Source organism: Mastomys coucha, unplaced genomic scaffold, assembly GCF_008632895.1.
Source record: "Mastomys coucha isolate ucsf_1 unplaced genomic scaffold, UCSF_Mcou_1 pScaffold5, whole genome shotgun sequence".
NCBI lineage: Eukaryota > Metazoa > Chordata > Mammalia > Rodentia > Muridae > Mastomys > Mastomys coucha.
The window spans coordinates 52,741,107-52,768,406 of NW_022196911.1; the positions used below are offsets into that span (position 1 = coordinate 52,741,107).

Sequence of the window (27,300 nt, forward strand, 5' to 3'; positions counted from 1 at the left end):
CTCTCTCTCTCTCTCTCTCTCTCTCTCTCTCTCTCTCTCTCTCTCTCTCTCTCTCTCTCTCGTATGTGAGTACACTGTCCCTCTCTTTAGACACACCAGAGGCCATCAGATCCCATTACAGATGATTGTGAGTCACTATGTGGGTGCTGGGAACTGAACTCAGAACCTCTGGAAAAACAGTCAGTGCTCTTAACTGCTGAGCCATCTCTCCAGCCCCCAGCACACATCTCTACTAGGTGCATACTCCTTTCTTCCTTGACCATCTGGCAGAGAAGTGAGCCACTTCCAAGCCACTCTGTGCTTCAGGTGAGGCCTGGATTCAAAGTGCCATGTCATAGTACCAGACCAGGTGATTTGGAATGAACCTGGTGGGACCAGTGCAAATGGTGACCTGTAGTGGTCACTGTAGAAAGGATGAGGAACCTAGCTGAAGAAACAGCAGCTTGGCTGAATGGTTTAACAAAAGTCTTGCACATCAGCTGACTCTACATAAGTTTTCCAAGTCCAGGGGAGAAGTGTGTGGCCCTGTCTGCCTGCCTGTCATTCTGCGAGTTGTCGTTTTCTGGCAAGGAAGTAGAAGTTAGCGTATCAATACATTGTTCATCCTTTGAGTGATAACGTATTTCAGAAGTATGGCTCAGTGTCTACCCATATATGGTCACTTGGGATCCCCTCAGGAAACCAAAAGGCACCCCAGAAGAGGAGAGCCTTAGAAACCAAAACTTTGGTTAAATGGAGACTTCAGTCAGCCACCAGAGTGTCTCTTAGCAAAGGAGCCCTCTGCGGGGCCTGGTAGTAGCCTAGTCTTTAAAGCACTCACATACAAGCAAGAGGACCTGAGTTCAGATCCCCAGCATGTCTGTAAATGCCAGATAGGCATGGTGTAATTCTGGGGCTTGGGATGGACCATTACAGACCCGTCTATAATTCTAAGGCTGAGATGGGATCCCTGGAACAAGCTGGCCAGTGAGACTAGACTAGCCACATCAGGGAACTCTGTGATTGAAAAACCAACCCTGCCTCAGAGCATAGGGTAAGAGCAGTTGAGGAAGATCCTGGACATTAACCTCAGTCCCCTCCCGCCCACCCCCACACGAGCATAGACACATACGTAGAAGATACATATGCACATAAAAAAAGAGAACACAGGGCTGGAAAGATGGCTCAGGGGTTAAGAGCACTGACTGCTCTTCCAGAGGTCCTGAGTTCAATTCCCAGCAACCACATGGTGGCTCATAACCATCTGCAATGGGATCCAGTGCACCTTCTGGTGTGTGTCTGAAGACAGCTACAGTGTACTCATATAAATAAAAATAAATAATATTTTTTTAAAAAGAGAGAGCGTGTGGGGGGGAGCCCTCTTCAGTAGCGAAGAATAGCCATTTACCTCCCTTGCCTCCTCCTGCTGTTATTTCCAAGTGTGGAAAACAGGAAGAAGTGGAGCCCTCCACATGACAAACAGGCCCCACTCTTGAATGGACCAAAGAATCCAGCTTTTAATCGAGCTCTGACTGACAGCATGCTTCTGCCTTCTGGGTGCTAGTGGAGATCTCTTGGCACGTGAATATTTTCCAGGAAAAAAAAAAATTGTCCATCCCCTTCCCCACCTCCCAGTGCTATATGGCCCCTCTCCGGTATGTGTTTACCTGTGCCAGGCTCCTCGCAGCATTGATGCCTTTATACCAGTGGATTTTTTTGTTTTTATACCAGTCAGGTAGTTCCCGACTTCCTCACTTGTGCCAGGAGATCAAGGGCTGTGTGTGCCACCACCCATGAGGGATCACACCAGTCTGATTAGATACACTAAACGGGATGTAATCTGCAGTGGCTTAAACACCACTGGCGACAAAAGTGGGATCCCTCTTTTTGCAGACCTTTGGCTCTCTTTGGAGCTGAGTCCACATACAAAGCCTCTGGAAGGAGCTTGGTGGGCTATCAGATGACGGAGGGGGCATCGGTAGGAGCCTCCTAGGGTTGGTTGTTTGGGCCATCTCTTTTGGAACCGCAGTATGTAAGAGGCAGATGAGACCAAGGGGAACAATTGAGGCACAGGAGACCTGGATAGCTGCAAAGAGAAGCAACTAGGCTGCAGGAAGCGGCTCTCCAAGGTCAAGAGTATAAAGATGTCACCCTTGCAGGGTGTCACCTCAAGCCACTCTTTGGTTGAGACCGTTTGCTGAGAATTTTACAGCTTGTCTCACTTTGAGTGTGGAGAGAGAGAGTGTGTGGAGAGTCTAATTCTAGACACTTCGCCGCCATGAAACAGCCCACAGGGAGACTGGGTCTCATGGACAGGGCACACACTAAGGCTCTCTGGTTCCATAAGTGGGGCTGACAAGAAACATTGTTGGGAGGACTGTGGTGGTTGCGTGGGCTGTGGTGCTGCAGCTGCGGGCTTGAGGTGATGGTGATCTGTGGAAATAACGGGGCCTTCAGCAAGGGAGAAAGAAAGGGCTGGACGTAATAGTCCAGTGTGAAGAACACCGAGCCTGGCTGAGTGCTCTGTGGAGCCATGCTCTGCGTCTGTTTCCTCACTATCGATTCTGGAAGCATCCACAAGACAAGGGTCATTTCTAGGGCATGAGACTGGGGCTTAAGAATGGAGAGACTTATTTTCTACTGTGCGCTTTTTGATTCTTTCTTGCTTGACTCTTTCACATTTTCTCTATTATTTCTATAATTGCAAATCAAATTACAGGGTTTGGCTTTCAAAAAAAAAAATTTAGTGAAGGGTTTGGATCAGACCATTGGTTTTCAAGCTTTCTTTTAAATCAGCAAAACACTTTCTGCATAATCTTACACGAAAGCCTAATTAATGTGTAACAGAGAGGAAGCCCCTCAGGCTGCCACGCCCCACCCCTCCTCCTGCCCTCAGCATCCCCATACACTTACAGCACAGCTAGAAAACACAACGGGTAGCAGCTTATTTCTTTCAGGTCTATTTGCTTCTTCTGCTCTGTGCCTGCCCTGCACTGTTATGGAAGCTGCCGTGCTCCAGCCCCGAGGACTGGCTGCAGCCTCCCACCTCCACCCCAGCTACCCCCCAGTAGCCACAGACCTCCCACCCTTGCAGGAATTGGTAGTAGACACCAGCTGAGTGTCACCCAGAATCTTGGAATGTGAGGAAGCAGGTCACTTTGGGGTTGCATCTCAGGCTTGTGTGTTGATGATGGGGTTTGTCCATAAAATGCCCCCAACCGTCTCATGTGTTTGAACATTGCTCCTCCGTCAGGGGTGCTGCCTTGGGAGATGGTGAAACCAATGGGAGGTGGAAGCCTAGTTGGAAGAAGTGTTTGCCTAGTGTTTATATTCTGGCACCACTTCCGGTCCCCGTCTCTCTTCTGGTTCCCACCCGCCCACGAGCCAGCAACATCTTATTCCTGCCACCACAGCCTCAAGTCACACGTGGTGGACTGTACCCTCACACATTGAGCCACAGCCAATCCCAACTTCCTTGAGTTGCTTCTTGTTCAAGTTTTGGGCATATCAGTAGGAAAGGTTAGCAAATACAAAGCGATAGAGAAGGGGCTGGCAAGAGGACTCAGCAAGGAAAGGCTTGTGCCACCAGGCCTGCAGGCCTGGGTCCCACACCTGGTGGAGAGAGAGAACTGACTCTCACAAACTGTTCTCTGACCGCCACGAGCTCATTAGCTCAATGTAACATATACACACAGGAGCGGGCGTGTGCATACATACACGCATGTGCACACACACATATACATCCTTGCATTCGTGGAGATGCATAATTAATTAATTAAATCAAGTATAGAGAAATATTAAGACGCCTTACCAGCCATCCCAGGTGGAAGCATCGATAGGCAGGAACCTACCAGGGCAGTGAAGTGGGGAGGAGCAATAGAAAAAAAAAAAACACCTTTCACGTTGTCACAGTGTGCTTGTGGTCACAGACTTCATGGCCTATGCACACTCTGATCCCAGCGAGATGCTTGGAGTATGTGTAAGAGGTAACAAGCCCCTGTTTCCTAGGACTGTACCTTAGGACCGTTGAGCAGGGCTGTACTCATGATGCCCAATAAATATCATTGGTCATTTTTGTTACCGGTATCTTCAGATGCTTAGGGGGCTCTGACAGCCATCCTAGCCACATCTTCCTTGGTATACTCCTAGTAAATTGCCACCCCACAGGATTCCATTTCATCTGTGTACATGAGAGGTATTCACTTGGCTCAGGAACTGCTCACTGGATCGCTGGACAGAATCTACCCACAGACGTGCTTGCTTATCCAGACATCTGAAATTTCCAGCTTGTTGGCCTTTGCCTGGTGACCATAGGCTGGAACTGGGTAGCAGGTGACCCCACACAGCCATTCAGACTCTTGCCTTCTCTGTGTGCCCTCTCTCAAACTCAGCCAACCTCCCCTCCACTTAGAGGCGCTCTGGAAGTTTGTGTCCTCATCCTAGCTCTGGGCTTACTCCTTCCATGACTCAGTTTAAAGGTGAAATGTCCCTCACAGGCTCCTATATCGGCACACTTGGTCTACAGCTGGTGGTGCCGCTTGAGAAGGTTGGTGATAGAGGCTTGCTGGAGGAAGTGAGCTACTGGGAGCAGGCTTTTTAGCTCACAGGTCTTCATGCCACTTCCTGCTGATTCCTAAGGTACAGTATGAGCCCCCAGCCTCCTGCCCTCTGTGAGCCAAAGGCCCTTCCTCCCTTAAGCTGTTTTTGTTGGGGCATTTTATCACAGCAACAGTAAGGAAACTGATAGAAAAAAATAAAAAGAAAGAAATACAGAAACTGACTCTGAATGTGCCTTTCCACTTCTTGGAACCTGTGCCTGACCATCTGTAAGGTGAACAAGCTGAGCTCCCAGTCTCTGCTTTCTCAGCTCTCTGGGCAGTGTGTACACTTTGTAAGTGTTCACCAGGACCCTCTTTTATCCAGGAAGTCTAACAGGAACTAGGACCACATGGAGCCAAGTAAGAAGAATGGGTGTGGCCCAGAGATGTTTCAGCAGTGCTTCCCAGAGGGTGATTTGCAGACACCTCCAGCTCATAAGGTAGATACAGGGACTGAGGAAGAACCTTCTGATGCTGTCTTGACCCCATGTACACGAGCAGAAGGCTGCTGTTGAACAGATGTGGACCACAGTAGTGTATTGAACTTCATATGGTACAGGCCACACAATTGCCCCAGTTAGTGCTGGTATTCAACGATTTGCTCCAAAACTTGGTGGCTTGGAGCTGGAGAGGTGGCTCAGTGGTTAAGAGCACTGGCTACTCTTCCAGAGGATCTGGGTTTGATTCCCAGCACCCATATCATAGCTCACAACAGTCTGTAACTCTTAATTCCTATCCCTTCTGACCTCCACAGGCACCTTAGCATACACTTGGTAAGACATCTGCCCTATGAAATCCTGTTGGCTGGGACATTCACAGGATCCACTCATGTTTAAAAGGGAGGAGCCAAGAGCCCATCACTTGGTGGGCTTGTAAAAGGTTCTAGAAGAAAGCATAAGGTGAAAGGTTTTGTTAGCAGCCAGTTTGGAAAAACAGAGCAGAAAACAAAATGTTGTTAAGCGATATAGTTGTTTTCTGTTGCCAGGTAACAAGTCATCACACATTTGAAAGCTGGGAAGACAATAGGTCTTGCCTCTGAGTGGGCTTGGCTGGGTTTTCCTCACAAGATCCAAATCAAGGTGTTAGCCAGCGGGGGTTCTTAGGTGCCAGGAAGTCTAACAGGAGCTGTGACCACATGGAGCCAAAGACTATTTCAAGTTGGTGCCAGAATTGAGCCATGTGGGTGTAGGATTGAAGCTTCTGCTTCATTATAGGCAATCTGATGGAACTGTTTTCTGCCCCCTGGGCCATCTGTACATGGTCTTCTTGATCTTCAGAGCCCACAGCTCCGTGGCAAATTGATCACCCCCCCTCCAAATCCCCTTGACTTCCTCTTACCCTGCCAGATGGAGGAAGCGCGCAGGGATCAGGGATTTGTGTGGGATTATGTGACTTTGGCCATGATTTGTTCCCTTTTGCCCTGGAACTCACTGTAAATACAGGAGGGAAGCCGCGTGTGTGTATGTGTGTGTGTGTGTGTGTGTGTGTGTGTGTGTGTGCGCGCGCGCGTGTGTGCGTGTGTGTGTGTGTGTGTGTGTGTGTGTGTGTGTGTGTGTGTGTGTGTGTTTGTATGCACACATGTACACAGGACCCGTCCATGCTTAGACACCAGGATTGTAAAAGGTGCTTGCTCACTCTTAGGACTTTGGTTTTGGTTCTGTGATCCAGAAACTCAAACAAAATCACTCTTCTTCAGAGTTTGGAAACACTGTGCAGTGCCCAGTGGGAGGGAACAACATGTATGCAAACAACTATAACTTAAAGACTGTGCCCTGACTTCCAAAGAGAGAAGACTAGAGCATTCAGGGCCCAGTGAAGTCTGTTTTTAAATGCAGCTGCACAGCAGGAGGCTTCATGGAGGATGTGAGCTCTGAACAGACTCTGCAAGGAAGACATAATTTGAGTTTTCAAGAAATAAGTTGAGCCGGACATGGTGGCACACGCCTTTAATCCCAGCACTCAGGAGACAGAGGCAGGAGGATCTCTGTGAGTCTGGGGCCAGCCTGGTCTACAGAGTGAGTTTCAGGACAGCCAGGGCTGTTACATAGAGAAACACTGTCTCCGGGGGTGGAGAAAGAGTTGGGAGTCCAAGGCTCAAATACTTAGGATTTTGATACCCCAACATGCAAGGGAAAAACTGATATGAACCTCTTAGATCAATCTATTGTCCTCCATTCCCAGAGACTGTGTGCTTTGTCATAAACTAATCCCCATGTGCAGGGATTTCACACAGCCACTAAATCTTGCTCACAGGTTCACAGGCCAGTGGGTAGTTTCTCCAGCCTTGGGCTCCCTTGTGCATCTGTGGTCATCCACATATAGCCGGAAGCCCTGCTCCTCCCACCAAGGATCTTGCATCTCTTTGGGGATTGGCTGTCTGTCTGCTAGCCTAGGACAGTTGCCTGTTCTGTCACTGTGACAAAATACATGATAAACAGCAACTTAAAGGAGGTTTGATTTGGGGCTCACAGTTTAAGAGGATAGTCTATGGTAGGGAAGGCATAGCAGTAGGAGCAGGAGGTAGCTGGATGTGTAGATGGACTAAAGATGGATCAATGGGTGGACGGATGGCTAAGGAGATGGGTATCTGTGCTTCTAAAGTTGTTACCATAAACTTCATTTCCTCCCTGCCAAGTTACTGAGATTGAGTGCAGCTGTTTCCTTGGCGGTGGTTTTTGTTGTGTTTTGCTGGCCCCACCCTCACTATCTTCCCTGAGGTTACAGGCACGAGCCACCGCACTCAGTATCGAAATGCTTTGAAGAAACAAAGCGGAATCAAAAACCCAGTTGCGAGTTGTGTGGGGAGAAGCCATGCTGTGTTCTTTCTCACGAACCCTGTAATTATCAGCAGAAAAATTAGGTCCCCAAGTTTCCTCCCTGGCTATATTAATCACTTCTTCAAGGCTGGGGGTGAGTGGGAGAGGGGAGACTTCTATTCAGACAAAATTTTGAAATGCTGTATTAAATAAACAAAGCTAGGCAACTTCCTGTGGGACTTCAAACAGCCTTTATTTAGTGTATACACACGTGTGTGGTTGTGTGTAGGTGAGTGTGTATATAAAGTGGGGGTGTACATGTGTGTGAAGGCCAGAGGACAACCTTGAGTGTTATTCCTCAGGCATTGTTCATATCACTCTTGAGGCAGGGTCTGTCACGGGCTGGGAACCTGATGTAGGTTGGCCAGCCAGGCAGTACCAGGGATCCACCTGTTTGTGCCTTCCAGTGCTGTAGTTACGAGCTCAGGGCACAGTGGCTTTTATATGTGGCTTCTGGAGATTGAACTCAGGACTCCCTCATTTGTAAGGCAAGCACTTTACCAACGAGCTCTTTCTCGGTTTTCAAAGTGCCCTTACTATGCTAACATACATGTTGGCATCTGGATATGTAAGTGCTGAAATCTAGGATGCAGAAGAGGGAGAACACGTAACGTTTTAGTTCCATCCATTGGCAAGTATGTAATTCTGGGCTCTCCACACGTTCCCAGTGCTGTCTGTTGCCACCACTTCCCTACGTTCCTCAAAGGGTACTCACCCCTCTCTCTACTCTACAGTAATACCTCTAGTCTCTCTTTTACTGGCTTTATCTTCTGGGCCCTTACAGAATTAAAACCTTACAGTATCCATCCTCTGTGTCTGGCTTATCTCACTAAGCATTAGTATGTTTCCAAGGTCTGTCTATGTTGAACATCTGTCCCTTCTGTGGTTGAGCTGGTGTACTACTGTGTGCCTGGGCCACGCCTTATTTATACTGGATGCCGTTCCCACCAACGATCACACAGGCTCCAGTTTCTCTGCCCACATCCTGCCAACACTTGTTTTCTGTGTGTTCAGTTAATACTATCCTTCTAAGTAGTAAGTGATGCTTTATGGTAGGTTTGAGTCCTATTCCCTAATGACCAACACCTGGGGCTCTGAGTGTTCTTGGTGCACTCTGAACATAAGTCCTTCATCAGTTACACTTTGCAGATATATTCTAGTCCACAGCTTGTGCCTTGAAGAGCAAAAGGTATAGTTGTAATGAATTCCATCCAATTCAGCAAAATGTATGCTGTCTTATTTATGAGGCATTTACATAGAGCATAGTGACACACATCTAATCCCAACACTTAGGAGGCAGAGGCCGACAGATCTCTGTGAATTCAAAGTCAGCCTGATCTACATAGCAAGTTCCAGGACGGCTATATAATAGGGAGACCCTGTCTCAAAAAGAAAAAGAAGAAGAGGAAGAGGAAGGAGAGGAGGAGGAGGAGGAGGAGGAGGAGGAGGAGGAGGAAGAGGAAGAGGAGGAAGAGAATTACAAAAAAAAAAAAGAAATAAGGTTTTTTCCTATGGGCTGGGGAGATTGGCCAGTAGTTAGAACACTTCTCTCCCTAGTGCCCCATCTGTGATTCCAGCCTTGGGAAGGTGAAGATAGAAGATCCCCAGAACAGGTTGGCTACTGAGACTAACCAGTGAGCTATGGGTTTGATTGAGAGGCCCTGCTTCAATGAAGAAAGTGGAAAAGATATGTGGGATGATTCCAGACACCAACCTTGGGCCTCCACATGCATGCACACTCACCTATGTGTGCCCACACACATGTGGACTCACATACACTCATATGAAAATGGAAAAGAAGAAAGGAAGATTTTCCTAAATAACCCCAAGTCACTAGGATGTATCCCACACACTTCTGCTTGGTTCCGTGACCCAGTCTCCTTTCTCGTGTAGTGAGAGTTAGGGTTGAGCATTGGTAGTCTGTCTTTCTGTGACCCATTCTTCCTATAGCCCATGCTAGCCTGCATTCTATTCTCCTGCACTCACCATCCTCCTGCCACCGCCTCCCAAGTGCAGGGATTGCAGAGAGCAGCACCACTGAAGAAAAGTTTGTGTTGGTTTTTGGGGTGTCAGATGTAATCATGCCAGCACCCTTTGTTGAAAAGTTTTTCCATTCAACTCCCTTAGCATTTTTGTTCAGAATTTGTTCAATAAGTTTGTATGTACATGCATGTGTGAGAGTGTGTACATGTGTGTACTTATATGATTGAGCATGTGTGTGCATATGCACATGGATGTATATGTGCACTCTGAGGGTGGGAGGGGGCGTTTGTTCATATGTTTGTTCAATATATGACCTCATTAGTCATTTGTCTGTCCTCACTCAAGGACTACATTCTCTTGTTCATTGTAGCCATGGACCAAACCTTGAAAAGTGTATATGTGTCCTTCAGCTTTGTCCTGTCTGTGTGTGTCATTGTCTAGCTATCTACCTAAGTCCTTCACATTCTACCAAGATTGCATTGTGTCTATAGACCAATCCTTTAAGAACCAGCATCGTTTTGGTTTTTTAGGCAGGGTCTCACTATGCATCCAAGGCTGCTGGGAATCTCATGATCCTCCTGCCTCCACTTCCTACTTCTGGGAGAATTGACATCTTGACATCAAGATGTCGATGCCACCTGTGTCCTGATTTACCTCTTGCTCTTCCTCCTCAGGCACCCAACATGTAGTTTTCAATGTGTGTCTTGGCTATTTTGTTCAGTTTGTCCTGTAAGTGTTTGATACGTTGGCGCTGTTGTAAATAATAGTTCAGTTCCCAGTGTTTTGTTACTGGTATTTAGTAATTAAATTGACTTTTTCACATCATCCCCAACTCCCATGACGTTTTAAACTCACTAGTTCTGGACGAGTTTCTATTGGTGCCACCTCAGCATTTTTCAAACTGATCATTTTTCTACTAATGCTCTGGCCAAATTGTAGAGGAATCACAGAGCCAGGTCTTAAAGATCCCCTTCAAGTTCCCTGCCATCTCAACAAAGCCTTCTCAACAGAAGAGCTCGTCTTAGTTAAGACCAGATTGTAATGAATCAAATAAGATAGGTTTTTCTCTCACTGAAAAACCTGGAGGGTGTGTGACTTGGTGTATGTGGGGGTGTGTGCGTATGAGCTAAAATGTCTGCTACTTCCATGAAAATGCAATTAACCCCAGAGAAAAGACAGGCAGAACCTCTGATGCTGGCCTCAGGGCTGGGAATACAGACAGGACACTGATTGGCAATGGATATGGCAGGTATGAGAGGTCAAAGCCTGAGGCATCTTTCAGAAATCACTTTAGGGTCAGGCGAGCCCTCCTTCTTTAGAATTTTGAAGCCCAGTTAAACTGATCTGTAGCCATTTGATCAGAGGATAAAGTTAAACCCTTTATGGTATTATGTCCTTGTGACTGTGCTAGGCCTGTCTAATCCTTGTGTGACCTTCTTTCCATCCAGAAAAAAAAAAGTGGAGGCAAATCTCTCCATTCAGAAGTCAGTGAGAATGAGACCTGCTTTTCTGGGGTTCACAGTTTGCGGAGACAGGCAGTCCTTAGATGAGCATCCAAAGGAACATGAAATGTAGAGCCATGAGGTTATTCTGCAGTGCTGGGGTAGCTTGCCCAAGATGGCTTCTCAGTTCCCACCTGGTACTGGATTCTGAGATTCTCCGGGGCATGGTACTGGTTAGGTTCAGTTGTGTTCTCATACCATTTGGTTCTGGTTAAAGTTAAAAACAAACAAACAAGCCCCCCCGCCCCCGTACATTTTCTCAAAACGTCAGGTCAGATTGAGGCTGACATAGCCAACCTTACTTGAGCCTTATTTGTGAGGGCCAAAATAAGAGTGGTCCTTAGTTTTGAAGAGGAGACATTTCCTCTGGAGGAAAACGAAGTGGACTCCATCCCTATTCAACTAAGAGGAAGAAGAGGAGGAGGAGGAGGAGGAGGAGTAGAGAGAGAGAAGAGGAGGAGGAGGAAGAAAAGGAGGAGGAGGAGGAGAAAGAGGAGGAGAAGAGGAGGAGGAGAAAGAGATGAGGAGGAAGAGGAAGAGGAGGAGGAGGAAATTGATCAAAATCATGTGGGCATCAGTACTTATTCCTGAGCTCAGTACTAATTCCTGAGCTCTGCAATGGCTTTTTTCCCACTCAGAGAGACCTGTGGCTTCCACCTGCCAGGCAGCACTGGTTCGGACTTCTTCCTCCTGTGTGGCTCATGTCTACCCTCTGAACCTCATTTATTCCTGCCAGGTCAAGCCTTTGCCCTTGTCTCTCACTTCTAGTCTCCATTTCTTGGTTCACACATTCCCTCCAGCTGGAGTCATCGTCCATCCCCCCCCCCATTGCTCCCAAGCAAGCCCTTCGCCATTCTTCCACACCCCTCCCTAAGACTCTTCTATAGGAATCCTTACCCAGTCATCCCTGTGGGACCTCTTCTAAATACCTAGAGATTTTATCTGTACCACCTTTAAGGCAACACTAACACTATAGCGATGTGTGTCTTTTCTTATCCTATTTATTGAACCCGTGGACTGTCTTATTTAACTATATGTATTAGCTACTTTTCTCATTGCTATGACAACATCATCAAAAGCAACTTACAGAAGGAAGATGGTTTGTTTTGTTTTTTTGATGTGTGTGTGGGTGTTTGTCTACACGTAGTCAGTGTACTCTGTACTTCCCTAGTGCCTGTGGCAGCCAGAAGAGAGCATCGGATCCCCTGGAACTAGAGTGACAGATGTTTGTGAGTTACTGTGTATGTCCTGGCAATAAAACCCAAGTCCTTTTGAAGGGCAGCCAATGCTCTTAACCACTAAGCCATCTCTCCAGCCCCAGGACATTATATTAGCTAATGGTTTAAGAAGGTTACATACCTTCATGTCAAGGGTGGCGTGGTGGCAGGAGCTGAGTGTGAGACATTGTCACACTGGGTCCACAGTCATGAAGCAGAGAGAGATGGTGTTCCGCTCATTCTCCTTTTTGTCAGGTCTGGCACCCGGAACCTCAAGAATGGTACTGTCTACAGTCAGGGTGTACTTTGCTTCCTCAGTTAAACTTCTCTGGTTAATGCCCTCAAAGGCACTCTCAAAGTGGCCCCTGGGTGATACTAAGTCCAATCAAGTTGATCCTGAGGTTACCCATCATACTTTGCTTCTCTCAGAATTCCTTGGACACAGTAGGCCCTCAGTAATCCCTTGTTACATGGGTGAATGAAAATTACTCAAGAGTTTGGCCTTAAAATTCATAGAGAATTTCAACCTACAACTGTCTAGATTCCCTTCTATTGCTGTGAAGAGACACCATGCCCAAGGCAACTCTTTTAAGAAAGCATTTCATTGGGGGCTTGCTTAGTTTCAGAAGGTGAGTCCATCATCATCATGGTGGCAGGCAGACAGAGATGGCAGTGGAACAATAGCTGAGTGCTTTACATCCTCGTCTGCAGGCAGTAGGCAGAGAGACACTGGGCCTTTTGAAAGTTCAAAGCCCACCACCAGTGACACACCTCCTCCAGCAAGTCCACACTTCGAATGTGAGCCTATGGGGGCCATTCTCGTCACACCACCACACTTTATTCATTTGGCTAAGTAAGTTCTACCTGGTCCACTCTGACTCTGTGTGTGTGCGTGCATGCGTGCGTGCCTGCCTGCCTGCTGTTTGTCTCATATGATTTTGTGTGATTCTGCACACATGCATGCACACACACACGAAGGATATTAGAATAATTACTTAATGTTTGGCATCAAAGAGTGCATGTGATCCTGAAGCAAAATCACTCTAGCTCCTCTTGAAGGTCTAGACGGTCACCCTACCATCTGCAGCAAAAACTGTCCCTTCATACAGCCTGAGCCCAGGCTGGTCCAGGCTAAAGCCCACAACCCTTTCTATTTCCGTCTGGGCCAGAGATTGCTGACAGGCCCTACCAAGTCTGCAGTCTCAGGATTGGAGCATGTGCTCTGTCTGACCAATCTTTTCTTCTCCAGCAGATTGGAGTTGGCTTTGTTTCTCTCCTCTCCTCAAAGGGTGCCAGACACCCTAAACGGTGATTAAACAAAGATTAAAATTCCATTTGGATGAGTGAGTGAGTGAGTGAGCGGCTGCTGGGACCACGATGGATTCCTTTGGAATGCTGACTAAGAGCACACGGGTCCCAGACACAGTCAGTGTAAGCCCATTAACATACACTTACAGTTTGCTGTCTACAGGGATTTCCAGTCCATTCTGCCAGGCTCCCCAGCTAGCTCACGTCCTCTGGGTGTTCCTTCTCTTTGCCTTCATTGCCTGCGGCAAGGGACATTCTGGAAGCTGGGGGAAGGAAAAGTATCAGAAGATGATTGCAAACAAAGAAAATGATCTCAGCTTTCAGAGACAACACCTCTGGGTGTGCAGTGTTACGGAAGCATCGGGGTACCTATGGGTTGACGTCTGGGGTGCTTCTTTAGTAATATTACATGATCAGTGTTACTTGGTGGGTCAAGCACCTGGCTCCGCAAGTGTGAGAACCTGGTTTTGAGTTCCCAGGACGCTGGTGCAAGCAGGAGTGTACCATCCCAGCTCCTGACACTCATTTCCGAGGCTCTGTCCTGGCTTTGGCCTCTATTCAGCCACCTGCAGTTCCAGAGCACTGGAAAGGGGTTTGAATTGACATGAAGCCAGGAGGAGTTCAAAGTCTTAGTCCAAAAAGAGAGTAAATGCCACAATTATGTGTTATATTGATTGCATGTCGAAATGCTAATATTTTAGAGGAGGTGGATTGGGTTCAATGAAATGTATTGGGGCTAGAGAGATGGCTTAGTGGGTTAAGAGTGTGCCCTGGTTTTGCAGAGAACCTACATTCAGTTCTAACACCTGTGTCTGGCAGCTCCCAACTGCTAGTAACTCCAGCTCCAGGGAATCCGATGCCCTCTTCTGGCCTCCACAGACATACCCCCACACACATGCGCACCACACACATGCACGCACGCACACACACACACACACACACACACACACGCACACAAAAATTAAATACATCCTTAAAAAATAAAGATGTAGCCGGGTAGTGGTGGCGCACGCCTTTAATCCCAGCACTTGGGAGGCAAAGGCAGGCGGATTTCTGAGTTCGAGGCCAGCCTGGTCTACAGAATGAGTTCCAGGACAGCCAGGGCTACATAGAGAAACCCTGTCTCGAACAAAAAAAAAAAAAAATGAAAAATAAAAATAAAATAAAGACATTACTCAAACCAACATCATGTATTTCTTGATTGTTCCTTTGGAGTGCTGAGGACCGAACCCAGGGCCTCTTGAGTGCTAAGCAAGCACTCCACCGTTGAACTGCTCCCCGTAGCCTCTGCTTATTTTTGTTTTGTTTTAGCCTGTGACAGTGTCTCACTATGTAGGCACGTTGGCCTAGAGCTGGTGGTCTTCCTGCCTCTACCTCCTGAGTGCTTGGATTACAGGGGCTCACCATCATACCCAGCCTCGTTTTCTTTCTTCAGTGTGGAAAGCAGCTTGCTTTGTCTATCAGGGCTGTGTCAATACCTTCCAGTTAGGCAGCAACACACTTGGAACTTTATCCCATGGATGAGTGTGCTTGTCTTTCCTTCCTCTCCTGGGTAACAAGTTCCCAAGGGGTCGCCCTGAGCTTGTGTCCCCCTGGCCTCTGCCCATCTAACAGGCACATGGCTGGCACTCAGGAAGATGCTGAGGGCTGGACAGCCGATAGTATTCTCTTTAAGCAGTGTAGCCTCAGGACCGTTGTTACCGCCAGTATTCCTTTTTTTTTTTTTTTCTCTTTTTTTCACAGCTTCTTTTTCTTTCTCTCCCTTTTTGTTTTTTGAAGGAATCACAGGGTCGACAAAAAAAGACATTTTTCTTGGGAGCTGAACAAAGGCTGAAGGACTGGCATGACAAAGAGGCTATCAGGAGGGATGCACAGCGCGTAGGTATGAAGGGCGGGGCTGAGCATCGTGTGTGCTGTGGGTGTGTGCGCATGTGCTGAGTGTGTTAGGGGTGCCTGTTCACTTCCTGCCTGCCACCATCTTTCCTAATCACTACCTACCTTTCACCCGTGTGACCTCTGCTGTCCCTGCTGTAAGCACCCAGATCCACTGTCTTCCCATCGCCCCGTCACCTGCATATCAGCACGTGCCAGTGTCTCCATCCTAGCAAGTCCTATCCCAAAGAAAGGAACAATGTTTCAAACCTACAGGGATTGATCTCAGAGCAAGTTCCACCCTCTACAACCTGATCGGCCTTTAGGCTCGCTGAATAAGAGGGAATCTGTACCCCAGAGAGATGCTGGCACCTGCCAGCCAGCCATCACCCAGGGAGAGAGCAAGGTCAACCTGAGACTCCAAGCCATGACTGGAAGGCAGAGCCAGTTCCCCACCAACTACAGATTTCCTTTTACTAATAGGGCTTTGTCGCCATCCCTGTAAGGCTGGCAGATGGAGGACAGCACAAATAGGTACAGAGACTGATGCTTCTCTGCAGAGTCCAGGCAAAGGGCAGGACCCTCTGGGGCCGCCACTGAATTCCGCCCTTCCTTCCTGATCCTGTCTCTCCACCTGTGGGTGACCTTCCACAGTCTGCTTGGGCAGCCTCAGAAGTTTGTTCTGAGGGTGTGGAGGGAGAAGATGGCTATAATGTTGCTTTGCTTGAGTGGAAAGTGGATACAGCAGCAAGAGGGATTGAAATGGTGTGTGGTGATCTGGGTTAAAGGTGTCCCTTCTAAATTATTCATGACAAAACCAACTCACCACAAAGCTCAGAAGAGAGCAGGTGTAATAACTGAACTGATGCCCAGGGCATCCCCAGCCCGGACACGTGGTGCTCAATGTGCCAGGAATGTTACACGAAATTGGAAGGGTTCTCCTTTAAATTAAGAAGGGAAACATCTGCAAAGAGACAGCTGGCCAGACAGTCGTGCCTGAATTATTAGAATATCGGGCTGCCTGGCAAGGGAAGAAAGAACAGCAGAGAGATTAAGGAGAGCAAATGGCTGTTTAATTTCTTGTTTGTTAAAATAAAACTGTACATAAGTATTAAAGAGTAAATATTTAAAAGTAATTTATGAAGTTGCCTAATTATAAAAAGAAAAAGGAAAAAGCCACTAGCAATACTGAGGAATGCCAAGTATATACCAGGTCTTCCACCCAAGTGGCCTCATTCCACCAACACAGAGGACCTTGTCTGTTGAGAAGACAAAAGCTGCCATAGCCTTGCCAGGACGTTGCGCTGGGGTCCGGCTGACTGGCCTTTGCCCCCTCATCTCTAGTCAGCATTTGGAGCTGATTATTGCTGCGCAGGTCCCCTGGAGCCTTGTTCTGAACAGAGGCCAGCCTTCTGCTGCACCTGAGCAGCCTTAGTGACCTTGGTTCTGTAACCCCCAGAGGGTTGGCCCTAAGCAGCAGCTAGAGTGGCTGACTGTTAGACACAGCCATGCAAATCCTTCTCCCAGAGCTGTGTCCATTCTCAGTCTCCAGAAGCTCATGGGACCCCCAGAGAACACGCTCTCGGAACATTAGAGACCCTTTGCAGGTGGATGGCACAGAGATTGCCAGCCCTTTGTCCACTGAATCAGGGACTTGCAGCAGAACTTTCCAGGCAGACCTGGCATAGTAGATAAGGCGGTTCTTAAGTTATCTCCCAACTTTAAAGAGAAATCAAAGCGTCTTTTATCATCATGGCATTTAAAAAAAAAATCATTTACTATTTATTTACAGCTGGACTGAGGATCCAGCCCAGCCCAGTTCTTTTGAGAGATGCCAGGAAAACACTCTGCCACTACACTACATCCCATCCCGTGTTTATGGCCATTTTGATTGACATAGAACATTTGCCTCACTTAGATGATGATAATCAGATTGACTCAGGTTGATCTGGTGTTTGACAGCTTACAGAAAGTTATCACTGTGTAGCCTCTCATTTGACTCCCCCAGACATGCTTGCTGCTGGTACCCAGACAATTGTAGCTGAGGGTTCATCAGCTCAGAGAAAGTAGACCTGCCTCTTGTCAGGGGGAACGGAGTGGGCAGGGGGTTCTGACTCTGGAGGGAGTGCAGGGAGCATAGGCTTCAGCCCTCGAAGTTGGTTCTGTAACCTTTTATGAGTCTCAGTCTACCTCCAGAGTGACAGTTCTCAAGTCCACTGTACAGGGTTACTATGGGGACTCCAGCGAAAAGATCCATGGAGTACAGAACAGGACTCTAGACAAGGGAGTGCTGGTCCCCCTCCCTCTCTTCTTACTTCCTCTGCACAATTTGGGGGGATGCTTGGGTACAGTTCATCTTGATTGTTAGGGTCTGGAGAGATGGCTCTGCAGGTAAGATGCTCTTACAAAGATGTAACAAGTTTGGTCCCAGAACCCATGTCAGGCAGTTTACAATTGCCTTACAGTTCCAGCTCCAGGGGATATGCTGCCCTCTTCTGGCCTCCACAGGCACCTGCACTCATATCTGCACATACCCACACACAGATACACACACACGCGCGCGCGCACACACACACACACACATACACACACACACACAGAGAAACACACACAATTTTTGTAAAAATTAAATCTATTTATTTCATTTTATGTACATGAGCATTTTGCCTGTATGTATTTATTTATGTGTCCTACATGTGTGCCTGGTGCCTGAGGAGGTCAGAAGAGGGCACGAGATCCCCTAGAACTGGCATTATGGATTGCATAAACCACAGTATGGGTGCTGGCACCTAAACCTGGATCCTCTGTGAGAAAGTGTTTTTTTTTACTGGTGATCCATCTCTCCAGCCCCTACATGATTTAAAAAATAGAAGAAAACTTATTCTTTTAAATCTTGGTTATCTGGGGTTTTTAAGAGGCACTTAGATTAGTAGAACTCAGTCTGGATGTGTCTGTGAGGGTCTCTCCAGAGACAAGCAGATCTCTGGAGCTCTCACCTGGTGGAGATTTGCCTATAGAGAGGAATATCAGAAGCCATGGGTTTAGGAGAAAGGCCCCAAGATGAACTCCTCTTCAAGGGAAGAGATTTTCTACTGTGGAAGATGGTCTACGGAGAGCCTGAAGAAAAAGTCTTCAGTCTCAACAGACAAAGCATGCTGTCCAAACTTAAAGGTTTCCTTGCACAGCCTGGAAGCAGGGTTAGTATACATACATATATATATACTCTAGTAGTAGTCCATAGTGCTCGCCTGTAGTCAGGTTGCCTCCAGTGTCCAGGTAGCAGAGGGAGGGAGAGGGCGTGGCTTCTTGTGAGAGCAGTGAGTGACCTGTCCACTTTCCAAAGAAACCCTTGGAAAAGAGAGAGGTTTCTGGGAGGTGCAGCTAGATCTTTTGAAGCCCCCCACCCCAGAATACCACCAGCAGGGTTTGGGACCCAACAATGATGGAACTGATAAAATGGCAGTTTAGGAGGAAACAAAAGTAGGGGGTGGGGCCTCTGTGCAGAAAGTAGATCATTGGGGTGGGGGGTTAACCTTGGGGCCCGAATCTCACTCTGGCTTCTTCCTGTACTCCCTCTCCCTGCTTCCTGCTCCCCCTGAGCCTACCAGCCTCTTCCACACACTCCTGGAGTTCTACCTACCACGAGTTCTGCTTCACAACAGGCCCAGAAGCACAGAGCCATGTGACAATGGACAGAAGTCTCTGGAATAAAACCCTTCCTCCATTAAGCTGCTTTTCTCAGGTCCTTGATCACAGTAGCAGATGTAACTAATGTGTCCCATGACTAGGTATAAGTTTCTTTAAATTTTTTAGATGTTTTTATTTTATATGTATGAGTGTTTTACCTGCATGTAAGTCTGTGTAGCACATGGCGTACAATGCCTAGGAAGGCCATTAGAGAGCGTCTGATCCCTGGAACTTGAGTTACAGGTGTTTGTGAGCTACCATGTGACTGCTAGGACCCATGTCTGAGTTTCTCTGCAAGAGCAGCCAGTGCGCCAACCACTGGGCCATCTCTCCAGCCCCAGGTGTAAGGCTTTCTCTGAGGTCCCTTCATTCTTCCCTGAGTCTTGACCCCTGTAGATGTCAGGTAACCCAGCAACACTGAATTTGCTCTCTGCCTCTAGGACATGGAGAACAGGGGAAGCCTTACCCCATGACCGATGCCGAGAGAGTGGACCAGGCATACCGGGAAAATGGATTTAACATCTACGTCAGTGATAAAATCTCCCTGAATCGCTCTCTCCCTGATATCCGGCACCCAAAGTGAGTGTCACGTCTCTCATCTTCTGCTGTCTAAGGATTTTGCCCTTAGCCCTGGGTTGTGAATTCATTAAAACAAACAAGCATTTGCCTGAGGTGCTGCCAGCCCCCCTGCAGAGGCTTGAGCAGTCAGACCCTCTGCCGCATGGAGCTGGTGTGTCTGGGCTTGGCGTACACCAAGTGTGATCCTTCACTCAGAGCAGAAGCGAGCAATTCTCCAAGTGCCTGCAGAACAGTGGCATCGGTTCACCTGGGCATTTGTCATGCTTGTGTGAGTGGGTAAGGGGCTCGTGTGCCACAGCACATGTGTAGGTCAGAGGACAACCTCCGGTGTAGGTCCTCGCCTTCTGCTTTGTTTGAGACAGGGTGTGATTGCTGTTCACAGCGGATTGTGTATACAGCAGGCTAGCTGCTGCTGCCTCGTAGAAATTCTCCCCTCCTCCCATCTCACTGGTGGGGTGCTGGGATGACAGACGGTCTAGACCCATGTCTAGCTTTTATGCAGGTTCTAGGAATTCAAACCCAGGTCATCTGGCTTGCTTACCAATCACTTCACCCACTGGGCTCTCTCCAGTCCACTCCTGTGCCTCCACTAAGATTCACTGTCCCGAAGCACTGGAGGCCATCAGCCAACAGTGTCCTCAGAAGCCCTGAAAGGTGACTCTGATGTAGACAAAGGTAGAATAGGAAACTTCATAGCTGGCAAGCCTCGCTTGGAAGACAGGCTGTCTCCCGGGACTAGACCCTTTGCATCAAATTCTTGCTCGGAGGAGACAGGAGAGGGACCTGGGGTGCTCGCCTGCTTCATGGTCTAGAATCTTCCGCTGTCATATATATATGAGAGTGTTGTTCAACCACACTGGCGTTGCTGGGTTCAGATCTCTGAGCTGACACTGAGCATTACCAGACCAAACCTGGGCCTGACACCAGGAGCACTTATGGCCATAACTGTAATAATCTTGCTCCAGTTGCCCCAACCCCCCACCATCATGAGCTCCTCAAAAGTAGCATAGCAACTCATCAGCTCTCACTGTTCTCCTGGTGTGGGCCTTCAACTCTCTGTCCTCCTGTCTTCAGCCTCCCAAATAGCAGGGATGGCAGGCCTTTGTCATCAAGCCCAGCTCATGTAACTCATTAAAGGCTACCCTGACATAAGGAACAAATAGATTCCACGAGGAATGTTTTTATACGATTATAAAGTAAGCAAATCTTCAACTGAATAGTCCCCAAGTTGGAGACGATGTCTGCCTGGCTTGCTTACTTTCTTTTCTTTTTTTAAATTTCATGTGTGTATGTATATATGTATGTATGTATGTATGTATGTATGTGAGGATGCACATGCTACCACATGCCTGTGAAGATCAGAGGGCAGCTTACAGGAGTCACTTTTCTCATGCCACCAGGTAGGTTCCTGGGATCAACCTCAGGCTTGGTAGCGATCTCCTTACCTGCTGAGCCATCTCTACAGGTTTTCATTCTTCTTTTGTATATGGTTTTTTTTCTTCCACATTAAGAATATTTCTCTGAAATGTGTCCACAGCTTGGGGGCGGGGAGTTGGGCTCAGGTTTCTGGTACCTCTGTTAGCAGCCTGTCCACCCAGCTAGCCTTCTGCTTACTAATGTTGAGTATATCTAACACCTGCTTTTTCCAGTCACCAAGTGTAGAAGCTGAATAGGTGGATACCTAGAAGATCTCCTCTCTCCCCAGAGGCGAGGCTTTCCTTCGGTTTGTCGGTGGGAGCACATGAGTAAATTAGACCTATTGTGTAGCATGCTGCCTTTGGTTTCTTTGAACTTAAATAACTTCTCAGGCAGGAACCGGGGTCCCTCTTTTCCTTGTATCCCTTCAATTTTACTGAATTCTGGCAGCAGCAACCCCATGTATAGGATAGAGGGGGTGTTTCCTTACACCAGTCACCTCTCTTCTCACCAGAAGCTGCCCTGGAGACACACAGCCACAAGGAACAGGAGCTAGGCACTTTGGCCCTAGCATGTGGGAGGTGGCCAGCTGGCTCTGAGCAGGCCTGCCCTCTGCACCCCCAGCCAAGTGAGCGTGAACGCGGGCTGGCTGGTGGGCTGGCCCACTTTCCCTACTTGCTGGCAGAACCCAGCCGTCCCGCCTGGCAACCAAACATAGAGGCTCTTCAGGACCCACGGCGGGTGACATAAGGGAGTCTCGACTGCAGAAGGGAGTAGGATCTGCAGGCTCCTCTGGGATGCATACAGTTGGATGGTTCATTTCCCAGTGCAAAGCTAACCACCATGGGGAGGACAGCAGCCCACAGCCACAACTTGCTCCCTGCCGAGCGCTGAACTTCAGGAAGGGATCGATGCGAATGGAATCTTTCACCTACCACACCCCCAACTCCCATGTCCCCTTTTTCATTTTTCCTTTTGTGTTAACATGGTTAGTTTATGATATACTGGATTCTCTCAAAAGGATGTATGGATTCTCTGGAGCCTCTCTACAACTCCCACGGGTTACAGAGTCCAAATGAAAAGGAAGGTAAAGCTCATTACCTCCGACAGTCGTGTTACACGGACTGATAGCATGAAATGGTCTGGGGAGACGGCCTAGTTGATAAAGTGCTTGTAGCACAAGTACAAAGAGCTGAGCTCAGATGTCCAGTGCCCACATAAAAGCCAGGTGTGCTGGCACAGGCCTCAATTGCTAGCCGTGGGGATGGTAGGACAGAGACTGGTGGATCCCCAGAGCACAGAGAGAACTTGAGCTGCCAGCAGAGGGTCTCTCGGCCGGTTTTTTCCTCAGCATGTGTCTTGCCTGGAAATGAATTACCCAGCAGAACTGGAGAAACTCCACCAAAGGCTGATAAGTGAGCCTCTTCCCATCGCTCAGGCCGGGACAGCTCATAATTGAAACTTCATGAGGAGGCGCGGGGGTTGGGGGGGGTAGTGCTTAGTTGTGTTTATTTACCTTTTGTGGGAACTCTTTAGCCCTCTAGGCCAGTCTTGATAATCATCATAAATTATGAATTAGAATGACAGAAGTGTTTTTCAAGTAACTAAACATATTACAAAGTTCAAGGGTGCAGATGTACAAACAGACACTCAGCTGTGAACACCGATAGCCAAGCCAAAACTCAATCCGAGTGCAAAGTAGCAGGGCAGCTGACCTGTGTTAATGAGAACAGCCATCAGCCAGAATCTCCTGGAGCTGATACTTAGGATGTGTCCTTAGCAGGACACTGCAACTATGTTCTGTTTATAAAGTTAGGTAGAGACATAGACAATATAGAAAGACTCAGACTCTAGACATGGAGATTTACTTTGTTTGTTTTAATGCCTCTGAGTGTTTCATTTGCATGCATGTGTATACACCCCGTATGTACGTGACTGATATGGTGTCCTCAGAATGCAGATGAGTCCGGCAGATCCCTTGAAACTGCAGTTACAGATGGTTAGGAGCTGTCAAGTGGGTTCTGGAAACCAGAGCTGAATCTCCTGCAAGAGCAGCAAGGGCTCTTAACCGCTGAGCCATCTCTCTAGCTCACAAACTCCAGAACTAAAGCCAACTGTCTCTGAGATTTATACGTAGAGTAGTGATGGATTAGCTATTGCAGGGGAAAATGTTAGCCATCTTGAAGGTCTAGCAAAAAAAATAAAAAACATAAACGTTTTGAAAAGTGAAAAGTCTAGGAAGTCTGGGACAATTACAATCCGATCTGTCCAGAATGCACATAGTTGGAATCTGTGGCAAAGAAAAGAAGACAGCGGCTTGCACTTCTCCAAATTGGGTGGCAACTATAAAGCTACATTCAGGGAACCCAGAAAGGAAGCTGGCAAGATGGCTCGGTGGGTAAAGCACTTGCCATGGAAGCAAGAGGACCTGAGTTCAGATTCCAAGAGCTAAGGCAAGATGTGGCGAAATGTGTCTGGGATCTCAGCCCTCCCACAGCAAGATAGAGACAGAGGGGATGACAAGAGAGACTCTGGAAGCTTTGTGGGCCAGTTAACTTGTCATGGACAGCAGCAACAAGACCCTGTCTCAAACAAGGTGGGAGGTCAGGGTGGTCAGCTAGGGTGCATGTGCGATGTGGCACACATATGCCCACATGCATGCACACAGATGCATGCACAGATACAAGCACACACATACAAAGAATGAATAATTGTCTGCAGCCACAGATGGGAGTAAGGGTCCAAGGTAGGAGTCTGTGACAGCAAAAGAGGAGACGGGAGAGTGACTTGTGTTTGGTGGGAGCAGCAGAGGAGCCAGGGCTGGACTCAGAACACCATGAAGGTAGAGGCAGCAGGGTCTGCCTGGGAACTGCATGGAGGTGAGCGAAAGAGCAGCTGAGAGGATGGAATCACAGTTCCCAGGCAGGGAGGGGGTGACCCTGGAAAGAGCAGTGTTGCCCGCGCAGTTGTCTCACCAGCAAGAAGACACGCGGACACTAGAATCCTTCTGCAGCAAGCATTTATTGCATCATGAAGAGGAAAAAGGACCGAGCCAATAATCGGCACTGCTTATATACACCACAGCGCAGCGTGTCCGCCCATGATTGGCTGTTTGCTCATCACCCCATGTGATGCCCCGGGATGGGCCGTGACTTGGCGCCTTTTCACTCTACGCACATGCACAAACAGTTGTTTACCAGGAGTCGACAGCGGATGTAGGCGCCATCTTGTCAAGGCGAATGCCTCTCCAGCTCTACCGCTGTCCATAGAGCAGGACTGGGGGAAACATTCAGAGTGAGACAGTGTCTACAAATCTACAAGGCAGTGAGTGCGCAGTGGTGGTGTTGAAAACAGACATGGGATTTTTGAGTCGCTGTGTTCGGATTGTGGTTTTAGTTCACCTTCCTTGAGGAGCAAGAGACTGCGGAGGCTCAACTCGGTTCTAAGTGTAAAACTGACCCGAGACTGGCTCTTGTCAGGTTATATGGATCCTATAGTGGTTAGTTTTAAACGCCAACTTGATATCCTAGAAAACCCTCCCGCCGCCCCCCCCCCCAGAGAAAACAGCCTCAGTTGGTAAATTGCCTGGAACACCTCTTGGGGTTAGGGGAGTCTTGAGGTAGGAAGACCAACCAATTGTGGGAGGTGCTATTCCCTGGTTTGGGGTTCTGAACAGTTAAGTGTACAGAAGTCTAGGGGAGAGCAAGCAGGCAGCATGAGCACGTTGTTCATTTCTGCTCCTGACTACAGATGTGATGTGGCAAGCTGCTCTGAGTTAATGCCTCAGCTTCCCCTCAGTGATAGATTGTATCTAACCTCTCAGCTTCCCCTCAGTGATAGATTGTATCTAACCTCTCAGCTTTCCCTCATTGATAGATTGTGTCTAACCTGGAGGGAATAAACCTTGTAGACCAGTGGTTTTCCACCTGTGGGCCGTGACCTCCTGATCCCTTTGTAGGGGTGCATATCAGACACTTCATAACTCCTAACAGTAGCAAAATTACAGTTATAAAGTAGCAATGAAATGATTTTTGGTTGGGGAGGGTCACCACAACATGAGGCACAGTATTAAAAGGTCACTGCATTATGGAAGTTGAGAGCCACTGCTCTAGATCCTCTCCTTCCAGAGACTGTTTCTGGTCAAGGTGTTTCATCTCAGTGACAAAAATGGGTCAAGAATAGTTCACCTTCAAGGTTCAGGGGTCAGCAAGAGCCCCGCTCATCACCTCCACCATTTCTTGTCTACAAGAGTCTACAGAGTCTACACCCACTGTCACTGCTGCAGACTAGCTTAGAAGACACAGTACTGAATAGCAGACTCCGTTCTTAGTAAAGTAAGCTTAGTGGACGCCATTACAATGGAGTGCTCCAGAAGCACCCTGGATACGGAATTCTGGTTGGGCACGGACGTGGGCATCGTTGTGTGACAGTTGGTTACAGAGGGAGGCAGCTATGGACAGAGAGCCCTTGTGGGTGAGGAGGTCTGTGAGCTGGGAAAGGAAGTCCGGGTTTATCTGTAGCACCTTCACCTTCTCAGGAGATACATTAGCTCTCCTCCAAAATCAAACAATTTCCTTCTGAACCATAGGGTGTTTTTTTTTAAGATAGCAGTTATTGATCCATTGGACACAATATTAAGATTTAAAGGTTCATGAGCCTTGAAGTAAAATGACAGCCAATAAAATTTCTCCTATTGACTCACATACACCCCCGCCCCCCTCGGTTCTTAAAGCTAGGTTTTAGTAGGCTCAGGCCTTAGGTTGAAAATTGTGGAGATTGATAGCTTACAAGCAAAAATGGCTGCCCGTCTGCTAAACTCAAACAGGCATGAATCACCCACAACACATGCTGCCTAAAATCCACCCACAGCTGCCACACCTGCCGAGGGCTGGTCTGTATGTCTAAGTTTGGATTTTTCATTGTTGTTTTATTGTTCTTACAGAGACATTTTCTAAATCTTCTAGAAATAGATGCTGCATTCATCTTTAATAAAAGTTTCCATTTGTCATGTGTTTTTTGTTTATGGGTGTGTTGGGCTCTGGGTGGGGCACTTCCCAGTTGGAGTGTGGTTCTAGCTCCTGCTGCATGATTTTATAGAGTCTCCCACTCCATCACCTGGACTGAATCTTAGGGGTGCTCTTGGCTTAAGTCAACACAGCTAGTATAAGGCAGATCAAAGTGCATGACTCTCCTTACCACTGCATCCTCATGTAGATAGAAGCTCAACATCTCACAGAGAAGAGGAGGGGATCATAGTAGTTTACTTGTTAATGGCTGAAAGTCCTTGAACTAGCACTTTGAGTACATTTTGCTAGAAAAGTCCATCAAGCATGGCCAACACAGGCTCCATCTGCATTTCATATTCCATGTTGGAGATGATACACACCTGTCCTAGAACAGGCAGTTGAAATCCAGTTGAACTGGCTAGAGATGAGTGGAACTTTAGTCTTGAAAGAGTGTAAGGAAAAAGAGACAAACCAAGGAAAGGTGAAGGTATCTGTCCCCTCTCCTAGTTAGAATTAACTGTCAACCTGACATAGCCTAGAATCACCCAAAAAGAGGTTCTCTATTGAGTATCTGTCTTCATCAGGTTGGTCTGTGGGCAAGTCTTGATTGATAATTGATGTAGGAGGGTCTAGCCCACTGTGGGCATCACCATTCCCTAGGCAAGTGGTCCAGAGCTATATAAGATAGCTAACTAAGCATGAGCCTGAGAGCTAGTCAGCAGGCAACACTCCTCCAAGATTTGTGCAAAAATTTTCTGCTCAGACATCCCTCGGTGATAGACTATGACCCGGAAGAGTTGACTAACATAAAACCCTGTCCTCCCCTATGCCTTTGGTTGTGGTGTTTATCATGGCAATGGAATGAAAGAAGAACATCACCTCTCTTTTCCTCATGAGGATGGTATTGGGGAAGCATGGTGACAAGCTAAGCAGCTTAGTTTAGGAACAGAACAGAGTGCCCTCCTTGTGGCAAGTTCTCTTCTCCACATTTGGCTTGGGGTGGAGGTTGAGGACCACACACTCAGATCCCAGGGCTGCCCAAACAGTGCACAAAAACCAATTGGTCTTTGCTCATAGTCTATATAGACATGTGTGAGTTTAGTGTTTGTCTTGATTTTACAACAATGTGTTTGGACTGTTTTGTTCTATGAGGAGCTTCTTTCATTTTATGTATTATGTTCATGTTTGTCAGCGACCTTCCATCACTGTGTGCTATTCCTCAGGATAACCCTCCTATTGTAGAAAGGTGAGCCATACTGGTACTTTCCAGTCCTTTGCTTCTGGAGCCACCGTGGCAGAACATTCTGGAACCTGTAACTCTTTCCACCTTGGTTGTC

The 27,300-nt window shown here is 47.7% G+C and overlaps 1 protein-coding gene across 2 annotated transcripts in view; it reads left to right on the forward strand.

The window, feature by feature from the left end:
• The window catches only part of Galnt10 (polypeptide N-acetylgalactosaminyltransferase 10), a 154,257-nt gene that overhangs the window by 66,506 nt on the left and 60,451 nt on the right, over positions 1-27,300 (forward strand). For both annotated transcript variants that reach the window (XM_031354473.1, XM_031354474.1), the window contains exons 2-3: positions 15,183-15,285; positions 19,403-19,541. In XM_031354473.1, coding sequence (XP_031210333.1) covers positions 15,183-15,285; positions 19,403-19,541 — 242 coding nt within the window. The remainder of the gene's footprint in view (positions 1-15,182; positions 15,286-19,402; positions 19,542-27,300) is intronic.